This window comes from Larus michahellis, chromosome 22, assembly GCF_964199755.1.
Source record: "Larus michahellis chromosome 22, bLarMic1.1, whole genome shotgun sequence".
NCBI classification, from domain to species: domain Eukaryota; kingdom Metazoa; phylum Chordata; class Aves; order Charadriiformes; family Laridae; genus Larus; species Larus michahellis.
Window position 1 is genome coordinate 5950158 of NC_133917.1, and position 22744 is coordinate 5972901.

General features: G+C 66.6%; 2 protein-coding genes across 2 annotated transcripts in view; one reads left to right on the plus strand and one right to left on the minus strand.

Moving 5' to 3' along the window:
- Nucleotides 1-3376, plus strand: part of SARNP (SAP domain containing ribonucleoprotein) — a 39001-nt gene extending 35625 nt beyond the window's left edge. The window contains exon 11 of the mRNA XM_074564980.1: nt 932-3376. Within this exon, the coding sequence (XP_074421081.1) occupies nt 932-973 (42 nt within the window). The 3' untranslated portion in view covers nt 974-3376. The remainder of the gene's footprint in view (nt 1-931) is intronic.
- An 11371-nt stretch (nt 3377-14747) lies between these two features.
- Nucleotides 14748-21534, minus strand: GDF11 (growth differentiation factor 11). Its single transcript, XM_074565139.1, is given in 4 exon segments — nt 14748-15177; nt 16572-16945; nt 21058-21183; nt 21186-21534. Coding segments are annotated over 4 exon segments (1113 nt in total). The 5' UTR covers nt 21418-21534; the 3' UTR covers nt 14748-14796.
- Nucleotides 21535-22744: the final 1210 nt, after the last annotated feature.

Sequence of the window (22744 nt, forward strand, 5' to 3'; positions counted from 1 at the left end):
GCTCCTGGCCCTGCCAGAGGAGAAGCGGGTTTTTGTTTGGTTCCCAAGAGCAATCTCAACGATTCAGGTGGGGTTTAGGGGCTTTTTTTTTTTTTTTTTTTTTCCTTTTTGTGTGCGTGTGTGTGTGTTTTGTTTTGGGTTTTACTGCGGAACCGCTGCCCCGTGTCGAAGCGGCGTTCCCAGCCTCGGGAGAATGAGCCCCCCTCGGCCCGACGAGGGGGCGGCCGCGGCCGGGGATTCCATGCTTTTCCTTTAGGTCACTTGGAGATTGTGCCTGGAACAAAAAGGTCTTTTTACTGGTATTGTGTGCACTCCAATGCACCTTTCCCCCGGAGATTCTTGATTAGGGCTTCTGTTGCCCTCAGGCTATTTATCCTGCTAAAAATTAAGATTTATACGCCCCTCGTGTATCGGCTTAAAGGCATATCTGAGAGACGCAATAGTATATTTAATGCGTTTTAGTGTGTCCCTCTCACCTTTTCCATGAATAGGAGAGTGTTAACCCTTTGCCCTTTTTACATTTCCCACCTCCCCACTGCCTGGAAGGGTTTCCAGACCTCTGAAGTGGGCATTGTTCCCGGCTCAGCCCCTTTGTAGCCCCCTTGCCAGCAAGACGAAGCGGCCGCAGCCGCGCCGTTATGGCAGGCACCCTCTATTTTTTTTTATTTTTTTTTTTTCCCCCGCTCCTTGATTTCGGGGGCGCTTTTTCTCCCGGGGGTGGGAGGCCAAACTCCGTAACTCCCTCGGTGGGCTCAGGAAAGGGGGCCGGAGCCGCCCAATTCCGACGTTGGTACCGATACCAAACCTTTAATAAATTCTCCCGTCCGGGTCGCGCGGGAGATTTTAAAGAACTCGAGTTCGTGTCTTTCTTTTTTTGTTTTGGTTTGGGGGGGGGTGGTTTTGATGGTTTTCTTGTCGTTCCTCTTCGCAGGCAAAGAAGAGGAAAAGAGCAGAACGCTTCGGGATCGTCTGATGCCGGTCCCGTCTCACGCCGGCCCGTTTGCAGTGTGCCTCTCGAGTGCGTGCATCCTCTCCCCCCCCCTCTTCCCCCCACCATTTTTCTCTCACCGCCCCACTGTTTCTCTAGGTTTTAGCGATGAGTAGACAGGGAACACGTCCCCCGCCCCCCGTAGTTGTACGATTGTGCTACTTATGGGTTTGGGTTTGTTCGCTTTGGGGTTTCGTTTGGTTTTTTTTTTTTTTTTTTTTTTCAAGTTTACAAAGTTTAAAAATGAAGAAGAGTTGAGCAAAAAGAAAGACGCTGTTCTCGCTGCGTCTCCGGCAGCCTTCCCGGCTTTTCCCAGCTCACCGCGGCAGCTCTCCCCAGGGGTACCGTCCGACGGAGAGTCTCCCGGTGCCCTCCCGGTGCTTGGGGGGGAACCAAACTCTGCCCGGTAAATAGACGGGGGTAAATAGACGGGGGTAAATAGACGGGCAGCCAGAGCGAGGGTCGGAGCCCGGTGTCTGCCGTGCCAGGAGGAAGGGGAAGCGCCGAGGAAGGAGCAGGGTTGGCGCCGCCCTCAGCGGTTGCTTTCCTAGTTGAAGGATTCCCAGGACGCTGCCGAAGCGGGGACCAGTTTGCAGCCTGCTGTTTGCCATCCAATGCCGTCCCCAGCGCTCAGACTGCCCTCGTCCCCTCCTCCTCCTCCTCTTCCTCCTCCCCGTGCCAACGGGCCCCAGGTTCGGCCGTGTCCCGGTCTCTTCCCAGCAGCTGGGAGGAGAACGCGACATCCGGAGAACGCGCTGCGTTCCGCCGGTCCCGCTCTGCCTCTCCGGCATCTCACCCCAGCCGGGATCTGACAGGTTGAACCGTCAGGGAAGGATTTTTCTCAATTATATCGTCTTGTGTTTTCGAGAAAAAAGAGAAAAAAGAAAAAAAAAAATGGAAGTGGGGCGTGGGGGAGCCGACGCGCGGCGCAGTTTCCCCACTGCCCGCCTTCCCCGGCGGAGGCTGATGGGAATTGTCAGGGCAGGAATCGCCGATTAACCCCGGCTCGAGACCGCTGTCCTAAAATGAGGAGGAAGCCGTAGCAAACGGAGCCGGTTCTCACCGCTCCGTGTATCCCGCCTTGCTAAGCCCTCTGCGGCTTGCGGCGGCTCGGGCGCCTCGTCCGGGTTCCTCCGAGGTCACTGATACATTTCCTTCCCTAAACGCCAAACCGTTGGAACGGTTTTGCCCGGCTCTGGTCTCAGGCTGGGTTTTATCTCCTCCTCCCTTTGCCTCGCAGTAGCTGCCGGGCTGGTTTAACGCCCGGATTCGCCGAAGAAGCCTCAGTCTTCCCCGAGCCGCCCGGCGGGGCGGGAGAGCACCGGCGTTTCCCCGCGACCCGTGTTTTGGGCGCGGAAGGTCTTCGGTAGCCGTGCAGGAAACGCTCCGCTGCGTTATCCATAGCCCTTTGGGGGAAATCACGGGACAAAATTTGGCCGAGTCGGGCTAAAGGCAGCTCTGCCCCGGCCTGCGGAGCGCTCCTTGCCGCTTCAGTGTCTCCGGCGGCGCCTGAGGAGAGCCGCAGGGAGGGATCCCCCGGGGAATCGCGAGGGTGGAAGAGGTGGTGGAAGCGGAGAAGCGCAGGACGCCGGAGTTGGCCGGGCAGAGGAGCCGCCTGGTGCCCGTTCCTCCTCTGCCTGCCTGGAGGATTAATTCCACCCGAGCGTTGGTCCCGCTCCTCTCCCGCCCCGTGCCGAGCTGTCCCTCCCGCGGGCAGCCCGCGCTCTCTCTGCCCGTCTGTCTGTCCGTCTGCCCGCGCGGGGCGGCGCAGCTGAAATCCTTCCCTCCCCTGAAGCCTGACGTCCCGGGATTCGTATTTCTGACCGTAACCTCGTACCGGAGCGACGTTTTGCCTCCCCTGCGCCCGGTTCCTTAAGACGCTGGCGAGCAGCAGACGCCGTGTACAAACCCCCGAGGCTTACACCAGATCTGTAAGAAGCAATATAAAGATATATATTTTTTAACGTAGAAGTCTTCGAACCGCTTCTGTCCCGTGAAGGTTTGCCGCCCGACTGCGTCCGCCTGCCCTGGGTGACTCCAAGCAATACCTTGGCCGTTGATTTCCCTTCCCAAAGGGCAGCTAAAAGCCACGGGGGCTGGGTCGCGCTGCGCGTCCCGGCTCGGCGGCGGCTGAGCGAGCCGGAGCTCCCTCGCTCCTTCCTGATTTCCTGTAACAGCGTTCTTCTGATTTTATTTTTTTTTTATTGGATTTGATTTTTTTTTTTTTTTTTTTTTTTGTACGTCGAATTTTCTAAGACGCGTATTTTCTATTCGGCTCGTGATCCGGTGGCTGGTTATTCGCTTGAAACAGTTTTGTCGCGTGCCGGGATGGGGGCAAACGTTGCGTTTCGGTCTCGCGTTTCGTAATAAAACCGCTTCTCCGGAGCGATGCCAGGCTCTCTGTTTGACGCGCAGCCGGAGCGCGCCGCCGGCAGGGACCGCGGCTGATGGCGACGTGGCCACTGCCGCTCCTGGGACACCCTGCCCGGCCCGGCCGGTGCTTCGGGACTGTCCGAACCTTGATCCCGTGGGGCTTGGCCAAAGTCCTGCCTCTCCAGCGTGACCTCGCTGCCCGTTGGGACGCGACGCTCCGTCTCGCGCTGTCCTCGGGGAGCTGCCCGGGCTCCGGGACCTGGCTGTCACCCGCCCTGGGATGGTGACGGGGTGGTCACCCCTCTTCCCGGCCGCCCGTTCGGCGCTGTGGGACCTGAGGGGACGCGCCGATGACCCCTCTTCTTGGCTTCGCCGCGTCCGTTGGCTTCGGGTCCCGGGACGAGCTGGGGAGCGGGATGTGGCCACTCCAGGGGCTGCGGGTCAGCGGTGGCCGCTCCTGAGCGCGGAGGACGAGGAGCCACCTGGACTGCGCTGTCTCCTGTCACTTCCAGTGGCCTTGGTGGCACCTGGGACCTCGCTCCGACGGTGCCATGCCGCAGCTCTAGGGACTCAACGATTTCACCACCGGCTCCGCTCGCTGGCCCGGGGACCGGAGCGGTGGGGGGGTCCCGGCCCTGTTTCTGCCCATCCCAGACGTGTGTCCCCAGCCCACACCGCTGTCCCCAGCCCGTGCCATTGTCCCCAGCCTGTGCCAGTGTCTCCAGCCCCTGATGGTGTCCCCAGCCCACGCCATTGTCCCCAGCCCACAGTGGTGTCCCCAGCCCACACTAGTGTCCCCAGCCCTACAGTGTCCCCAACCCACACCAGTGTCCCCAGCCCCTGATGGTGTCCCCAGCCCACACTGGTGTCCCCGGCCCATGCCAGTGTCCTCAGCCCACACCGGTGTCCCCAGCCCACAGTGTCCCTATCCCACACCAGTGTCCCCAGCCCACACCAGTGTCCCCAGCCCACAGCGGTGTCCCCAACCCACACCAGTGTCCCCAGCCTGTGCCGGTGTCCCCAGCCCACAGTGTCCCTATCCCACACCAGTGTTCCCAGCCCCTGATGGTGTCCCCAGCCCACAGTGTCTCCAGCCCACACCAGTGTCCCCAGCCCACAGCAGTGTCCCCAACCCACACCAGTGTCCCCAGCCCACGACGGTGTCCACATCCTGCAGTGTCCCTGGCCTGTGCCAGTGTCCCCAGCCTGCACCAGTGTCCCCAGCCCCTGATGGTGTCCCCAGCCAGTGCCGGCAGCGCTGCCCCCACTCCCCGGGACGGTGCCGGGGGCTGTCGTGCCGATGACGTCGCATCTTTGTCCCCCCTCCTGGGCGCGGGGGAGAATCCTTCCCCAATGGCCGTGCGTTTAAACCCCCCCCCCTCGCCCCCTCCCCGGCCCCGGTTAGTTTTCCTCTGGGAGCCGGGGGCTGCTCGCGGCTAATTTGGGCTGAATAAGGGGGGGAAAGAAAGCGGGGGGCGCACAATGAGCGGGGCGAAGTGTGGGAAAGCGAAGGGAAGAAAAGGAAGGCCGGGGCTCTGCAGCGTGAGAGCGGTGCCCGAATTCGGCATGAAGTCACTTGTCACAGCAGCCGCTCGGGCTGGAAATGCGAGTGGGACGATGGGTCAGGCCCCGGAGGGGGGACAATGGGGTGGCGGTGGCGGGGGACACACGCGGGACGAGAGGGAGAACCGGGAGTGGGGGGCGTTTTTTGCACGACGGAGCGAGGTGCGCGGTGGAGGGGACGCAGGGGGACCGGTGCCAACGTGTCCCTTCCTCCCGCTGCGCTGGCCTCGTCTCCCTCCGGCCTCGTCTCCCTCCGGCCTCTTGGCCCCCGGATCCTCCTTGTTTTGGTTGGAAACGGCTTTTCTTCAAATTCGCAAAAATCGGGAGATTTTTGGAGCCTGGGCCGGGGGGGGGATGCCACCACCGTCCCACCTCCACCCGCGCTGGTGCCGGAGCCGTGAACCCGTGGCCTTCCCGGGTCGGTGCTGGCTCCGGGTGGGATGTGGGATGTGGGATGCGGGATGCGGGATGCGGGATGCGCTGGGTCCCACTGTGGGGCTCTGTGGGGGCTGGAGGGGGGGTCCCATCCCGGGAGGTGGCCGTGGGCCGCTGCTGTGACAACTTTCTCCTCTGTCTCCAGACTCGCCGCTCTCCCGCAGCTTCTCCCGGAGGTGCTGACCTTCCTCGGCCGGTCGCTCCCACCCCCCAGGGCCTTTCTCCGGCCGGGATGCAGGAGCCGTGGCCGGTTGCTGCCTCCATCCCCGGGAATCCTCCTTCCAGCCCTGGGAATCCTCCTTCCAGCCCTGGGAATTGTCCTTCCGGCCCTGGGAATTGACTTCCATCCCTGGGAATTGTTCTTCCATCCCCATGAAGCCTCCTTCCAGCCCTGGGAATCCTCCTTCCAGGCCCGGGAATTGTCCTTCCAGGCCCGGGAATTTTCCTTCCATCCCCAGGAATTCTCCGTCCATCCCCGGGAATCCTCTTTACATCCCCGGGAATCCTCCTTCCAGCCCTGGGAATCCTCTTTCCATCCCCAGGAATCGTCCTTCCATCCCTGGGAATCGTCCTTCCATCCCTGGGAATCCTCCTTCCATCTCTGTGAATTGTCCTTCCAGCCCGTGAATCCTCCTTCCAGCCCTGGGAATTGTCCTTCCAGCCCCAGGAATTGTTCTTCCAGCCCTGGGAATCCTCCTTCCAGCCCTGGGAATCATCCGTTCATCCCCGCGAAGCCTCCTTCCAGCCCTGGGAATTGACTTCCATCCCTGGGAATCCTCCTTCCATCCCTGGGAATCCTCTTTACATCCCCAGGAATCCTCCTTCCAGGCCTGGGAATCCTCCTCCTTCCAGCCCTGGGAATCCTCCTCTTTCCAGCCCTGGCACCGCTGGGGACATGGGTGGCTCCGTAAGGACGTGGGACGGGGAATTGGGACTCCCCAAATCCTACTTGCGAGCGACCTGCGTCCCGCCGCCCGGGATGGGTTGGGGATCCTGGGATGGAGCTGGAGTCCCGTCCCTGCCGGTGGCACCGCCGGGGGGAATGGGGGGAGGGTGCGGAGCCCCCCCTGTCCCTGGGGAGCCTTGTCCCCGCAGCCGCTGCTCGCGTGCCGTCCCTGCGGCCAGCGCGGCGTCCCGGCTCTGTGCCGGGGGGGGGCTGGATCGTGCCCAGCTCTCCCGGGTGGTGGCCCCGGTGCCGGCATCGTTGTCATCATGTGTGTCCCGTTCCGCCCCCCCCCGGGCCCCGGGTGCCCGTGGAGCTCCGCCAAGCTCCCCGCGGGGGCTTTAATTACTGCGAAGGTCGCATGCGGCCCGTCTCGTTAGAAGGTTCCGGGAGCGGGGGGATGTCATGGCGCAGCTGTGGGTGGTCGTCCGGATGTCCCTGTCCTAATTTGTCGTCCGGCCCCCCCCCCGGCCCCCCGCTACCCCGTCCCCAGCCCCTGGGGTCTCTGAATTAGGTCACCCGATGGATGGATGGCCGGGGGGTTGGGGGGAAGCGATGTGGGGTGCAGCCCCCGCGGCCTCGGGGGTGGGGGGGGGGAGACGTGACCACAACAAAAGCAAGCGCTCGTTAAACTCTTGACATCGTCCTCCCAAGCGAACAAACAACCCCCCCACACACCCCACACCCCCCGCCCCAGCCACCACCCGGGGACCTGCGTCTCATCCCTCCGGCGGCCCCCCTGGGTGGGTGGCACAGCCGTGTGCATGTCCCCCCCCCTCCTCGGGGTAGGGGGGGGGCGACGGTGGGCAGGGGTGGCAGCGGGGACGCTGCGGAGCTCCCCGCCAGCGCCGGGTGTTGTCCCCGGGGACGCGCTGGGCTGTTGTCACCCTCGGTGCGTCGCGTGGCATCGCGTCGCGTGGCGCTTCGCCTGGCCCCATGGCTCCGCGCCGCCCTGTGGGTCCCAAACCACCGTCCCCACCCGTCCCCAGGAGCTTTTATCCATGGGGAAGCCGAGCCCAGGGAAGGGCAGAGGTGGCAGCTCCCCCCTTTTCTCGGTGCCTTGTCCTCGGCCGCGGCGAGACCCCAGCCCGGCCTGGAGCCTCTCCTGGCCCCACGGCGAGCTCTCGGCCGAGGTGGGGCTGGGGGTCTGCGGAGACCCCCGGCTAGAGGGGGCAGCGGGGGCAGGAGAGCGGAGAAACGGCCGCCGTCCATCGCCAACGGAGCGAGATCCCACGCCGGAGCTGAGTCCTCGTGGCCGGCCCCAGCTTGTGCCAGCAGGTCCCCTGCTACCCCCCACCCCACCCCCCCCCGCCCCCCGCCATGGGCAGTGACCCTCCACTGCCCACCCTGTCCCCTCCCGCCGCCGCCATCCGCTGCCACATTCCCGGCATACCTGCCGCCCCTAATGAGCCTCCATAAAGGCCGCCCCGCGCTCGGCTCCTCCGGCTCTTGGGGCCACTTGTAAATCCCAGCTTTACAACGGGGAGCTGCGCCGGGAGGAAGCGGGGGACGGCGGGGGGTCCCTCGGGGGTGGGGGGGGGACACATGGCTCTTGCCATCACCCAGAGCCGGTGGGTCCATGTGGGGTGTCCCCGGCTCTGTCGGGGCTGTCTCCATCCCTGTCCCGTGTCCTGGGTCCTCCATCCCTGCTCCATGTTCCCCATCCCTGCTCCATGTTCCCCATCCCTGTTCCATGCCCTCCATCCTTGTCCCATGTCCTCCATCCCTGTTCCCTGTCCTCCATCCCTGTTCCCTGTCCCCCATCCCTGTCCCGTGTCCTCCATCCCTGTTCCCTGTCCTCCATCCCTGTTCCCTTTCCTCCATCCCTGTCCCATGTCCTCCATCCCTGTTCCATGTCCTTCATCCCTGTTCCATGTCCTTCATCCCTGTCCCAGGTTTCTCCATCCTTGTCCCATGTCCTCCATCCCTATTCCATGTGCTCCATCGCTGTCCTGGGTGTCTCCATCCCTGTTCCCTTTCCCCCATCCCTGTCCCATGTGCTCCATCCCTGTTCCCTGTCCCCCATCCCTGTCCCATGTCCTCCGTTCCCTCCTTGGGGGTTTGCTCAGCCTCGCCACAACTCCTGGGGGGTGGGAAATGGGAGCTCAGGATGGGGACCCCCCCCCACCGGTGGGCACAGCCCCCCCCCGGGTCTGCTGGGACGGGGACATCCCTCTCCAGGGGGCCCGGGGCCATTCTGGGGGGGCTGCGTGTTCTCCCGGGCTGGTTTTCCAAGTCTTGGTTGGCACCGGAGCGCGGGGACGAGCGTGTCCGGAGGGGTCTGGGATGGTTTGGCCCCATCCGAGCGATAAACCCGGGAATGTCCTCGGCCGCGCGCGGCTCCGAGCCGGGCTGGGGGCACGGGGGCGGATTTCGTCCCCTCTCATCCGCTCGTCCGTGGTGCGCTGCCAGCGCCGGGAGCGTGGGAAAAATGAAAACATCGGGAACCATTTCCCGAGCCCTCAGAGCCGCGGCCAACGGATCCGGCCGGGAGCTCCCGAGGGAGGGGGACAGCGAGGTCGCGGCGCGGGGGGGGGTTTGCTGCGGTGCAGGGACCCGGAGTGCGGCGCCGGGCGAGGGGATGGAGGAGCCGGAGGGGCCGGAGGGGCCGAGGGCCCGGGACTACGGCGTGGGGCAAAGACCCCGAGGAGCCGCGGGGGCTGTCGCACCCCCCGAGCCCCCCCCGGCCTCCTCCAGCCCCGCTCCCCGACCCGGGGGGGATGCTGCGTGGCCTATCCCAGGATCCGGTGATGACCCGGCATCTGATGCTGACCCCAGGATCCAGTGCCAACTCTGGGATCCGGTGCTGTCCCCGGGATCCGATGCCGACCCTGGGATCCGGTGCTGATCCCAGGATCTGGTGCCGATGCTGGGATCTGATGCCGACCCTGGGATCCAACGCCAGCCCTGGGATCTGGTGCTGAGCCCAGGATCCAGTGCCAACCCTGGGATCCGATGCCAACCCTGGGATCCAGTGCCGACCCCGGCATCTGATGCCGATGCTGGGATCCGGTGCAGACACCGGGATTGGGTGCCAACCTCGGGATCCGATGCCGACCCCCGGGATCCGATGCCAAGCCCAGGATCCCGCGCAGACCCTGGGATCCGGTGCCAGCGCGGGGCGGGTTCCGGGCGACGGGCCGGGAGCGGAACGAAATGCCTTGGTCAGCGGTTTTCCCTTTTTTTTAATTTTTTTTCGGCGTGTGTGTGGGGGGCTTTTCTTTTTTGGCTAGATAATTTTTTTTTTAGTACAAAAAGTCTAAAAAAAACAAAAAAACAAAAAAGACCCAAAAAAGCCCCCCCCCACCCCCCCCCACCAGCTGAGGCCGGGAGGAACGCGGGTTACGGATGAACCGCCGTTGGTCCAACGCCGCGGCGCCGCTCGCTCGGCTCTTCCCTTCCTGGGTCCGTTGTCACCGAGGGGCCGCGATCTGTGTGTCCCCCCCACGTCCCCTCCCTCCCCCCGTCCCCGCTGCGGCGACGGCGTCGCCCAAAGGAGCTTTGTGACCAGGCCGCGGTGTAACGAGGCGGCCCCGGGGGCCGGTGGCGGCTCGGGGAGCGGGTCCAGGGCTCGGCCGGGCACCGTGGCCCCGGGAATGGCGTCTTCTCCTCCGGACCCACCGACCCCCGTCCCCCGCGGGTCCCCTCCGTCCCCTGGGGGCTGTCGCCGCCTCGCCGGACCCAGTGGGACGGTGGGGCCGGATTCGTGCCGCGACGCCGTGGTGGCACGATGATGGAGCCGGCAGCACCTGGGCGTCTCCGCTGGCGGCGAGGAAAAGCCATCCCGGCGCAGATGGAGCCGTCCTGGCGCCCACGGCCACCGCCACGGCCACCGCCACCCCCTCCCCGGCGCTCCTTCCACCTCCCGGAGCGCAGACGGTTCCCCAGCCCCGGCGGCCGCTCCCTCGCGCTCTCGATGCCCGAGTTTTTTGGGGAACGTTCGGCATCGCCGAGGCCGCTCCCTCCGGCGTCACCGCGTGGCTCCCTCAGGGTGACAATGGTGCCGGGGTGAGCTGGCAGCGGGACCCCTGCGACTGGTGGGACGGCGCTGTGGCGGGGAGACGTGGCACCGGCTGCGCTGGCTGGGGGTCCCGGTGGCCACCATGGGACTGGTGTCACTAGCCATGGTGCCACTGTGGGACCGGGTGTCACCGGCCGTGGTGCCACCATGAGACCAGTGTCACTGGCGAGCCCTGGGGCTGTGTGGGAGCCCCCCCACCCCCACCCCCGGGATGGAGCCAAAAGCTCCGAATACTTTGATTATTTCCTTTTTTTTTTTTTTTCCCCTTAAAATATATTTTTTTAATTATTATAATTCCGTTATAATTTTTTTTTTTTGGATGTTCAAGCGCTGTGTTGGGTCACGCGATTAAACTCCCCCCCCCTCTTCCTCCTCCACACCCCCACCCCCACCCCTTGACCCATTTTGGGTGTGCGATTTGGACTCCCCCCCCCCCCTTCCCCCGACTTTTCCCAGGGCCCGTCCTGAGCCTCCCCCCCCCCCTCCCCTTGCCCCCCCCGAAAGACAGAACGAGGAAGAAAACAAGGAACAAACGAACAGAAAAATAACCTAAGACGTTTACGCACAGGACCAATACACCAGGTAAATAATAATAATAATAATAATATTAATAATAATAATAACAATAATAATAATAATAATATACTGACGGGGCTGCTCCCCCCCCGCCCACCCTTGGCCAGTCAGCCCAGGGCACTGGTCCCAGTGCGGGGGTGTGGGACCAGTGCCCCCCCCTCAGCCCCGGCACTGGGACCAAGTGCCCAGGGTTTACTGGTCCCAGTGCCCGGGGGGGGCGGGGGCCCGTCTTCTTCAGCGCCACCTGCCTGGGGGGGCCTTTTGGGGTGCTGGGCTGCGGGAATGGGGTGTTCCGTGACCCCCCAATGTGTAGGGGGGTGGCTGGACACTCCCCCCCACACCCCCCCTCAGCTGTGGGCTCCGCACCGGGCTGGACCCCGCGGCGGTGCCGGGGGATGGTGCCCTGGGGGGGGACGATGGTGCCCGTGGGGAGATGATGCCCATGGCCGGGGGGGTCCCACCTGCCTCGGCCACCCCCTTGTTTGAGGCTCTTCAAACCTGGAGGGGGGTTGAAAGCGCCTGTCCTGGGCACCTCCCGTCCTTCCCGGCCCCCAGTCGCTGCCGCTGCCCCCGCAGCCCCCGCGTCCCCCACCCCGGGAAAGGGCCACGTGCCCCGAGCACGAGGCCGCTGGCCACATCCCAGGTGGGGGGCGAGCAAGACACCCCTCTGCCCCCCTTCCCCCCCACATGGGGCTTTGGCAATGGTTGGGGTGAGGGGGGGCAGCCAAATCCCAGCCGGATCCCGACCAGACTGCGGTTCCCTGGCCCCAAAGCGGGATCTGGTGGCCGGTGGCGGGGGGGCGCTCTGTGCCCTTTCCAGTCCCTTCTGGCCCTTTCCTGGCGCATGGCTGCTCTCCCGGCACTGGCCATGCCTTGGTGACACCGGCCCCGGTGCTGGCGATGGCGGGATGGTGCTTCTCCGCGCCGGCGCGTCCCCGACGTGGTTTCGGTGGCGGGGGGAGAATGGCGACGGCCGGGGCCGGACGAGGCCTCGTGATCCGCGAGCGCCAGGTGGAAGCGAAACGGGGGCCGGCAACGTATTCCCATGAGCAGCTTTGCCGGGAAGCGGAGCCTTTGGCATCGCACGGGCACCACCGGGGTGAGGGCACCGCAGGGGGACACAGGCCTTGGCCCCCCCCGCCCCCCCCCCGGCTCCGCGGCGAGACCCGGTGCTGCTGGAGGACGCGTCCCCCGGGAAGGCACTGAACGGCGGGGACGGGGGGTGTCTCGGCCGCGAAGCCGCCGATGTGGGGCCGTTTGCCGCGGTGCGATGTTTTGGGGCCGAGCTGAGCCCCCTGCCCGGCCCCGAGGGGTGAGGGGGCTGGGGGCCGCTCCCCGGGACATCGCGCCGGCCCCTGGGGACCCCGGGGGACCCTGGCTCTCCCCGTCCCCGAGCTGGAGCCGCAGGGTCCGGCCGGCTGCTGGGGTGACAGGGCTGCCATCGCCGGAGCCACCGGGCTGGTGGCATCAGTGGCGAGACCCCGGCGGTGCCGGGAGCCTGGTGCGAGGGGCCCTAAGTGCTTCGGCACCACTGGGGTTTGGTAGCCCTGGGACTCGGTACCCCCAGGACTCAGTAGCCCCAGGACTCGGTAACCCCAGGGTTTGGCACCCCTGGGACTTGGTACCCCCAGGGCTTGGTAGCCCCATGACTCAGTACCCCCGGGACTTGGTAGCCCCAGGGTTTGGTACCACTGGGGTCCAATACCCCCCCAGACTTGGTAGACCTGGGACTCAGTACCCCTGGGACTTGGTAGCCCCAGGGTTTGGTACCACTGGGGTCTGGTACCCCAGGGACTTGGTAGCCCTGGGACTCAGTAGCCCCAGGACTCAGTAGCCCCAGGACTCAGTAGCCCCAGGGTTCAGTACCGCCGGGCCTCGGTAGCCCCTGGACTTGGTAGCCCCAGGGTTTGGTACCGCCAGGGTCCGGTACCCCCGGGACTCTGTAGCCCTGGGACTCGGTACCCCCGGGACTCAGTAGCCCCGGGCTGCCCCGTCCTTGTTAAGCGCTTTGGGCTCCGCGGAGCCGGGGACAAGTGCTAAAGGTCCCGGCCCCCCCCGGCCCCCCCCCCGGCTCCCCTCCCCCCCCCGGCTCCTCGGCCGCCCGGCGCCGTCCCTAAGTGCTGCGGGGGGGGGACGGGACGGGACGGGCCGCCCCGGCCGCCGCCACCGGCTCCATCCCGGCGGGGAGGGACGGGGCCGCGGCTCCCGGCGCCCTCGGGATAAGTGCTGGGGCCGGGGGGGGGGGGGGGGGGGGTCCCGGGCCGCCCCCTCGGGCCGGGGAGGGGGGGTGGGGGGCGTCGGCGGCCGCTCGGCGCCAGGGTCGGCTCCGGCCGGGCCCCGGTTGCATCAGCGCGGGGGGGTGTGTGTGGGGGGGGGAAGGGCCGGGGAGCCCGTTCTCACGCGAAAATAACCCAAACGCCGGCCGAGGGGGGGCCGGGGGGGGGCCGAATCTGCCGCGTCAGCGGAATTTCTCCCCGTCCGGAGCCTCCGTCCAATTCTGGCCGATGCCGCCGCCGGATAACCCCGGGCCACCGGCCACCGCCGCCGCAGGAGCCCCCCCGAGCAGTCCCTGGAGAGCGCCGGGCACCGGGGCAAGCATCGCCGTCCCGCCGGTAACACCGGGGCGAGCATCACCGTCCCGCCGGTAACACCGGGGCGAGCATCGCCGTCCCACCGGTAACACCAGGGTGAGCATCACCGACCCGCCGGTAACACCGGGGCGAGCGTCACTGTCCCACCGGTAACACCGGGGCGAGCATCACCATCCTGCTGGTGGTACCGGGGTGAGCATCGCCATCCCACCGGCAACACCGGGACAAGTATCACCATCCCGCCGGTAACACCGGGGTGAACATCAGCATCCCCAGGGTGAGCATCCCCGGGATGAGCATTGCCATCCCACCAGCAACACCGGGACAAGCAGCGCCATCCCGCCGGCGGTGCCAGTGCCGGATCCAAAGCATGGGCAGCAGCTCCGTTCCCCTCAGGCCATCCGTGCCCGGGGATGCCCCGGGACACCGGCGGTACCAGGGCGGGGGGGCTCCGGGCTGAAGCAGCCCTCCCAGGGCTGTCCCCGCTGTCGGGTCACGGGTGCCAGGATGGTGCTGGCGGCGTGAAGGAAGGGACCGGGGTGAGCGGGGCTTCCCGCAGCAAAGCGCCGGCCGGGAGGGTGATTAATAAATAAATAAATTAAAGAAGGGAGACGGTTTCCTCCCGGGCCGAAGCTGTCACCGGCGCTCGCCTGGCCCTGGTGCGCCCGTCCCGGGGGTCCCGCTGCCGCATCCCGCCGTCCTCACTGCAGGAGCGGGGCTGGCACCACGGGGCTGCTGGGGGACGGGGGCCACCCACCCCTTGGATGTCACCTTGGCCGTGGGGCGGGCAGGGACATCCCCGTCCCCGCTCCAGGAGCGCGGGGTGACGTGGGGTCCGCTCGGCCGCCTCCGTCGCCGTTGAGCTGGGGCAGGAGTGCCGTGCCGTGCCGTGCCATGCCGGTGCCGTGCCATGCTGTGGGTGCCGCGGGCGGGGGGTGGCGGTGCTGGGGGTCCCGGCCGTCCCCTTCCCTTCTCCGTCCGGTTGCTTTATTGCACAATGCATGTCGAAGCGCGGGTTTGGTGCAGCGTTTCTCCGTGGGCTCCTCTTCTCTCTCTCTCTCTCTCTCTCTTCCCCCAACATCCGAAGGAATTTCGACGCTTTGTTCTTTTGTAATTTTTTTTTTAAAAAAAAAAAAAAAAAAAAAGAAGCAACCAAAAAAAAAAAAAAATCCAAACCCCCAAAAACTGGAAGAGGAGTTTGTTGGTGGTGGAGGAGGAGGAGGAGGAGGACCGGGGTGGGGGGGGCTTGGGGGGGGGCCGGGGTGGGGGCGGAGGGGGGCAGCCCCAAGCCGGGCTGTTTTTTTTTTTAAGAGCACCCACATCTGTCAACCACCATTCCCGGGATCTTGCCATAGATGATCTGCTGTTTGTCGTTGAAGTAGAGCATGTTGATGGGGGACATCTTGGTGGGGGTGCAGCAGGGCCCCGCCGAGCCCCGGGGGTTGGCCTGCTGCACCAGGTGGGTGTGGGGGTACTTCTGCATGAACATGTACTCGCACTGCCCCGAGCAGTAGTTGGCTTTGTATCTCTTGGGGGCGATAATCCAGTCCCAGCCGAAGGCCTCGAAGTCGACGGTGAGGGGGTAGCGGCAGCAGCGCGACTCGGTCGAGTGCTCGTCGCAGTCCAGCCCCAGGTTGCGCCGCGAACGCTTGTTGTTCTCCAGCACCCGCAGCTCCATGAAGGGGTGCTGGGTTGGGGGGGGAGGGGGGAGAGTGGAGGGAGAGGGGGGGGACACACATACACACACACACACGTCAACTTTGGGCTGACCCACCGTCCCGCCGTCCCACCGTCCCGGCTCCCCGTGTCCCGCACGGTCCTGCAGAGCTGCCACCAGCCCCATGGAGGTGCCACCAGCCCATCGAGGTGTCACCAGCCTCCTGGAGCTGCCACCAACCCAACGAGGTGCCACCAGCCCCACTGAGGTGTCACCAACCCATCGAGGTGTCACCAGCCTCCTGGAGCTGCCACCAACCCAACGAGGTGCCACCAGCCCCACTGAGGTGTCACCAGCCATCAAGGTGTCACCGACCTCCTGGAGCTGCCACCAACCCAACGAGGTGCCACCAGCCCCACTGAGGTGTCACCAAGCCATCGAGGTGTCACCAGCCTCCTGGAGCTGCCACCAGCCCCATGGAGGTGCCACCAGCCCAACAAGGTGTCACCAGCCCCATCAATGTTTCTTCAGCCCCACTGAGGTGTCACCAGCCCCATGAAGCTGCCACCAGCCACATTGAGGTGCCACCAGCCCCATTGAGGTGTCACCAGCCCAACAAGGTGTCACCAGCCCAACGAGGTGTCACCAGCCCCCCGGAGCTGCCACCAGCCCCATTGAGGTGTCACCAGCCCAACAAGGTGTCACCACCTCCAACAAGGTGTCACCACCCCCATTGAGCTGCCACCAGCCCCATCAATGTTTCTCCAGCCCCATCAACGTGTCACCAGCCCCATCGAGGTGTCACCAGCCCCATGAAAGTGTCATCATCCCCATGGCACTGTGACCAGCCCCGTGCAGCTGTAACTGGCCCCATGGAGCTGTCGTTGTCCCCACGGGGCTCTCAGCAGCCACGTGGAGGTGTCACCAGCCTCGTGAGGGGAAGGTCATCGTCCCCATGGAGCTGTCACTGTCCCCACAAAGCTGTGACCAGCCCCATGGAGCCATCGCCAGCTCTGCAGAGATGTGACCAGTCTTGTGGAGTTGTGGCTGGTCCTATGGAGCTGTCATTGTCCCCATGGGGCTGTCACTGTCCCCCATGGGGCTGTGACTCTCCCCACAAAGCGGCGACCAGCCCCATGGAGCTGTGATTGTCCCCATGGAGCTGTCACTGCCCCCAGAGAGCCGCGACCACCCCCACAAGCTGTCACCAGCCCCATGGAGCTGTGCCGCCACCTGTCCCTGTCCCTATTGCCCCCCCTATTCCCCCATTCCCTGGGGACAGCCAGGACCCCTGTGCCCATCCAAGCACCGGAGCCACCACGATGCCCCACGAGCTCCGCGCAGCGCCGACCCCCGGGGCCGTGGGGGGGGGGGACGACCCCCACCTCCGAGCCACGTGCCCACCCTGCTGCCGGGTCACCTACCAGCCCTTCGGCGCCGGGTCCCAGGGAGGTGACGGCCAAGTCGTTGCCGTTGGGGTCGAAGGCGTTGATCTCGATGCCCCAGTTGTTCTGCGGCTGCTTGAACCAGTTCTGCAGCACGTGCTTGAAGTCGATGCTCTGCCAGTGCCCCACGCGGGAGTTGAGGTCGATCTTGAGGGAGCGGATGCGGATGTGGCGGCTGCCCTCCTCCGTCACCGGCTTCAGGCGGAGGATCTGCAGGTAGACGGTGGAGGGGTGCTGCACCGGGCGCAGGTACACCCACAGCTGCGCCTTCACCACCTTGGTGAACATGATCTTGGGGCTGAAGTTGAAGAAGCAGCAATGGGGGTTGCCCTCGATCTGCACCACCGGGTCCGCTGTGGGAGGGAGGAAGGAGGCGTCAGGGGAGGCCGCCCCGGGACGCCCCCCTGCCCTGGGACCGCCCCTCCCCTGGGACCCCACTACCTCAGGACCCCCAACCCTGGGACTCCCCAACCCCGGGACCCCCCTACCTCAGGATCCCCCAACCCCGGGACCCGCCCCCACCCCCGACCACCGCCACCAGCGGCTCCGTGGTGCGCGGGGGCCGGGCGCGCTCCTCCTCCTCGGTCGTTCGGAGTTGAAGGTCGGGTCAGAGGCTGCCCCGGGGGTCATTGTCCCTCCATTGGCAATAAGGTCCCCGGCTGCCCCCTGACCCCGTGTCACCGGGGATTCATGATCCCCCGCGGGGGGCGCGGGGACCGAGCGGGGCTGGGGAGGGGGGTTCTGGCCCCACAGCACCTGCTTCGGGGCAGCCGGTTCCCAACGCGTCCCTGTGCAGCAGCCGGGAACGCGCCTGGTCCCGCAGGGATGCGGCGAAGCCCCGAGGAGGGTCCGTGGCACTGGGCTGGGTACCACCGGAGTCCCCGCCGGCGGCCCAGTGTCCCAGAGGACACCCAGCGCCCACCATCCCTCCCTTCTCCCACCCTCCCATTGCCCCCCCTTCCCATCGCCCACCCTTCCTGGGCTGGTTTTTGGGGCTGGCCCCACACCTCTGCCCGCCGTGGGGATGCTTCACCCAGGACCCCCGGTGGGTCGTGCCCTGGGGGATGCTCTCAGCGATGGCAAGTGGCCACCGCGGGGACAGGGACACCCGCCCCAGCGGGACCACAACCCCCGGCATCCCCATGCCAAGCATCCATCGGGGCGTGGGGGGTCCCCGGCCGCCCTCCCCCAGCCCCGCGGCAGCACCCCGGCCCCACGCCTGCCCTCCCTGCTCGGCAAACATCTGTGTCAAATTGAGCTGGGAATTTCCAACCCCCCCCCCCCTCCCCGTCCCCCCGTCCCCCCTCCCTGTCCCCAGCAGCCCCCCTCCCCCTGCCACGCACCGGTCAGGTTTAATAGCACCCAGCTGCAGCGCGGGGCCATTTGCTGCGCGCGAGGCCTCCCCGAACACATGGGGGTCACGACACCGGCCGCAGCCCCGCGAATGCCATCCAGCCCCCCCGCCGCGCCGCACATAAACCAAAGTGACAGGCGCTTGGGGCGGGGGGGAGCGAAGGACGGATGGACGGATCCGGGTGCTGCCCACCCAGACCCCTCCCAGCAATTTGCTGTGCACAAGCCCCCCATTAAACACGCGCTCCCCCCCCTACCAGGACCTGCCCGGGGAGCATTTGTCCCCTGCCCTGTCCCCTCCGAGCCACGCTGGCCCCCCCCGGCTCCCAGCCCCAGGGCAGGTTGTGCCCCCCCAGCCCCTTCCACGGGGTCTTTGCCACCCGTCGTCGGTGGATGTTGTCCCAGCCCGGGCCGGTGGCCACCTCGAGGGGTCCTGGTGGCCTGAGGGGATGCGGTACCCCTTTGCTCCAGTGAGGGGGGGCAGCACCGGCCGGGGTTGTTTTTGTAGGGTCTCCCGGTGGGAGATGCCAAAGCAGCGCCGGAGCCGGCGCAGGGCCCCGAAAGCTGCCACCGAAGCCCCTCACCGTGACACCGGCCGCACCGATCCCCTCCCCGGGACGCGGGGGACAGTGGGGTGCCTGCGGCCCCGGGGGCGAGCTGGGGGGGTCCGGGGTGGCAGAGGGAGGTGCTGGGTGGTGGTGGTGGTGGGGGGGTGTCCGGGGGGATGGGGGGGGGGCTGTGCCACGCTGGCTGCTCCTGGCACGGGGCTGCGGCGGTGCCAGGATGCTCGTCCCGTCGCTGTGGCAACGGGGGATAAAGGTTACCGGGACATCGGTCACAGCTGAGTATGTGCCGGGAGCGGGGGGGGTGGGCACGGCCCCGGTCCCCCCCACCCCCACTCCCCCCCGGCTCTTTGTTCCCACCGGGGCCCGGATTTGGGGGCTCCCACCTCTGCCCCGTTAACCCCTCGCTTGCCGCGGCGGGGGGGGTGAGGACGGACGCTGGAGACCCCCCAAGGCCGGGGACCCCTCGTCGCCCACGTGCCAGCGGTGGCTCTGCCCATGTCCCCCGCTCACGGCCCGCTGACCTTGAGCGGCTCCCGGCCCCCCCCCCCCCCCCCTCCACCCCGGGCCCCCGCCAGCCCCTCGCCCCGGCCCGTGCCCGCCCCGGCCCCCCATCGCCCCTCATTAAGCTCCCTCCACCCCACGGGTCGCGGGGGTCACGGGTAGCCCCTAAATGGGTTTAGGACACAATTAACCTTCCCGGGGTCCTTCTGCAGTTAAAAAATAAAAAAAAAAAAACGAGGGGGGGGAGGTGGCGGTGGAGGGGTGCTGGGGGTGGTGGTTTGGGATTAACTGGGGGGGACGGCCGGGGGGAACCCGAGAGCTTTATGGCTCTGCTGCCTATAAAGCCCTTTCCCTCCTTCTGTTCAGGAACCATAAAACCCCACACAATTGCCACGGGGGGGGCCAGGAGGGAGGGGAAAAAAAAAATCATAATAATAACGGAGCGGTGGTGGACCGAGAGGGGGAGACGGACGGAGAGGGGGGGGCGCAGGCCCCGGACCCTGCGGCGCATCCGGCCGTGGGACCCCCGGGGCTGTGGGACTCCCAGAGGGGGGCCGGGGGGGACCCAGCCGGCCGGGAGGAGGGGCCGCCCTCTGGTATTTATTTTGGGGGCCCCCGAGCTGTTAAAGGGGCCGGGGGGGTGGTGGTTGGCGGGGGGGGGGGGGCAGCAAGCGTTAACGCGGCGCGGGGAGGAAAACCCCAGCGTGTTGTCAATTTTATGGGTAATAAAATTTCAAAGCCGCCCGAGTCTATTAATGCCTGGGAAGGAAATTCGTTGGGGGGCTGCGGGGGGGGGTGGGGGGTGGGGTGGGGGGGTTGGGGGGGGTGGGCAGTGCCTCACACTTCCCTCCCTTCCGCTCCCCCTTCGCACCTGGCCCCACTCCCGGGGGTCTCACACCCCCCCCCCCCCAGCCTCGTCCCGCTCGGGAGCAGGTGGAGCCGGAGCTGGGGAGGGGGAAACTGAGGCAGGGAGAGGGGTGGGGTGGGGTGGGGGCGCAGCGCCGGACCCCCACCCGCTCGCCCACAGACAGACAGACGGAGCCACATTACAGCGCAGCAAAGCCCCCGTGCTCCGTCCCCTCCCTGCTGGGGACCCCTTGCAGCCCCCCACCACTCTGGCTGTCCCCCGCAGGGCCTGCCGTCACCCTGTGTCACCCTACTGCCACCCTGTTGTCACCTTGCTGCCACCCTGCTGTCACGCTGTTGCCACCCTGCCGTCACCTTGTTGTCACCCTGCCGTCGCCCTGTTGTCACCCTGTGTCACCCTGCCGTCACCCTGCCATGTGCCATGGCAGGAGGCGAGCGCTGGCACCCACTGCCCGGCAGGGCCCTGGGGACCAGGAGGTCACGGTGCCATCTGCCCCATGTCCCCAGTCTGGTCCCAGTGCTGGGGCTGGTGCCGAGTCCCTGCACCCAGTGCCAGGTCCCCGGGTCCCAGTGCCACGTCCCAGTACGCGGTGCTGGGTCCCAGCTCCCAGCCGCAGTGTCGGTGCTCAGACCAGTGCCAGTGCCGGGTGCCGGTACCTGCTGCCAGTGCCCAGTCCCACAACCTACTGGTGCCAGTGCCATGTCCCAGTCCCAAGCGCTGAGTCCCAGTCCCCAGTTCCACCTCCCAGTCCCCAGTCCCGGGTCCCAGCACCCCGGGGCCATTCCCAGTCCCGTCTCCCGGTTCCCGGTGCCCCGTAGCGGCTGTCGGCCGGGCTGTCCCATCCCCGTGTCCCCGTCGTGTCCCGGTGAGGTGCATCCCGCCCCGGGACTCACACGGAGTTGCCCGGGGGGGGGGCCGAGCGGGGGGGGTGCTGCGGACCGGGGATCCCCGGGGGGGGGGGTGCACCCCGAGGCGGGAGGGGTGTGAGGCGAGGACGGGGAGCCGCGGGGGAGGAGGGGACACCCCGGAGGGAGCTGCCGGCGGTCGCCCGGGCTGGCTGAAGGGAACCGGCGCGGGGGGGGGGGGACGGACGGGGAGGTGCGGGGGGGAGACCGGGGTTGCTGGGGGGGGGGGCACCCGGGGAAGTTTGCGGCGGCGGAACAAAGGCGGCACTGACTTTCCTGGGCCATGCTGATGACGGTCTCGGTGGTGGCGTGATACTCGTCCTCCTCCAGGTACTCGTCGTGCTGCAGCGAGTCCCCCTGGAAGTCGTGGAGGTCGAGGAGCTGCTGGAGGGGGGGGCCTTGGGCAGGAGCTGCTTCACCACCTCCCGGGTGATGTTGGGCGCTTCCTTCAGCCGCAGCTTGCTCAGGATCTGCGACTTGATGCTCTCCAGCCGCAGCTCCTTGCTGTGCCGCCGCCAAAGACACACGGGGCAAGCGGGCTCGGAAGCCGGGGGGAGAGGTTGCCCTTCCAGCCCCCCCACCCCCGCCACCGCCGCCACCGCCGCCGCCAAGCAGAGCAACACCGGGGCCATCCCGGGGCGAAAAGAAGAAGAAGAAAAAAAAAAACCAAAAAAAAAAAAAAAAAACCCAAACAAACCAAAAAAAAAAAAAAAAAAAAAAAGAAAAAACACAACCCCGAAAAAAATAAAAAAAACCCAAAACACGCCCCCCCCTAAATAAACCAACCCCCCCCCCCCAAAAAAAAAAAAAAAAAAACCAACCACCTCGTCCCCCCCGCCCCGCTTCCACCGCAACGCGCAAGGGGCGCGGAACGGGGGGGGGGGGGAGAAGGCGGTGTAACGGGGGGGGCGGGGGAAGCAGGGGGAGGGGGCGGTGAGGGACCCCCCCCCCCCGGGAGGAGGGGAAGGGGGGGGAGTTTCGAGAGGAGGAGGGAGCGGAGAAAAAAAAAAAAAAAAAAAAAAGGGGGGGAAGGAAGGGGGAAGGGGGAAGGGGGGGGGAGGGGGGGGGGGAAAGGAAAGAAAAAAGCGGCGGTAGCGGCGGCCCCGGAGGTTTTTATACCCCAAGAGAAGTGTGTCGTCAGCGGCCTTGATTGGCTGCGGCCGCACAAAAGAGGGTTCTGGCAGGGGCTTGTCACCAGCCGCCGCCGGCCCCCCCGAACACCGGGAACGGCCCCCCCCCCCCCCTTCACCCGGTTGGGGCCGACCCCCCCCCCCCCAACCTCCCCCGGGTTCCGGTGGTGGCGGGGAAGCGGCGCGGCGGGACCCAACTCCCGGCAAGTGCGGCGGGGCCGGGCGAACGCACTTGCCGGGAGTTGGGTCCCGCCGCGCCGGTAAACCGGGGATGCTCCTCCCGCTCCACCCCCCCACACACCCCTTTACCATCCTCAATGGGCTCCCCCCCCCTCCCCGTTCCATCCCCCCTCCCCCCCAACCTTTACCGGGACCGACTCTTTCCTCGGTCCATGCCGGATTTCATCCCTTCCCCGCGCCCCGCGCCGTGGTCGCCATCCCCCGCCGGTCCTTTACCGTCGCCTCCCGGTTCGCCATCCCTGTCCTCAACCGGCTCCGTGACAACCCCCCCCCGTCCCCCCCCCACCCCCTCCGCGCACGGTGCCCATCAGAACCATGGAGAGGGCAAGGGGGACGAGCGCCCCCCCCCCCCCTTCACACACACACACACCCCCCCCGGTGGCACCGGCCCCGGTGTGGCGGGAGGGGGGGGTGTCCCCAGCCCGGTGTGGGGAGACCCAGTCCCGGTTGTGGCGGGGGGGGGACGGACACACACGTACACACACACACGGGGGTGCGTGTGTGTGTGTGTGGGGGGGTGTGTGCCGTTACCGGTGGGGAGGGCGGCGTGAGCGCATCCCGCCAGGGGGCGTCACGGCGCGGTTGCGGA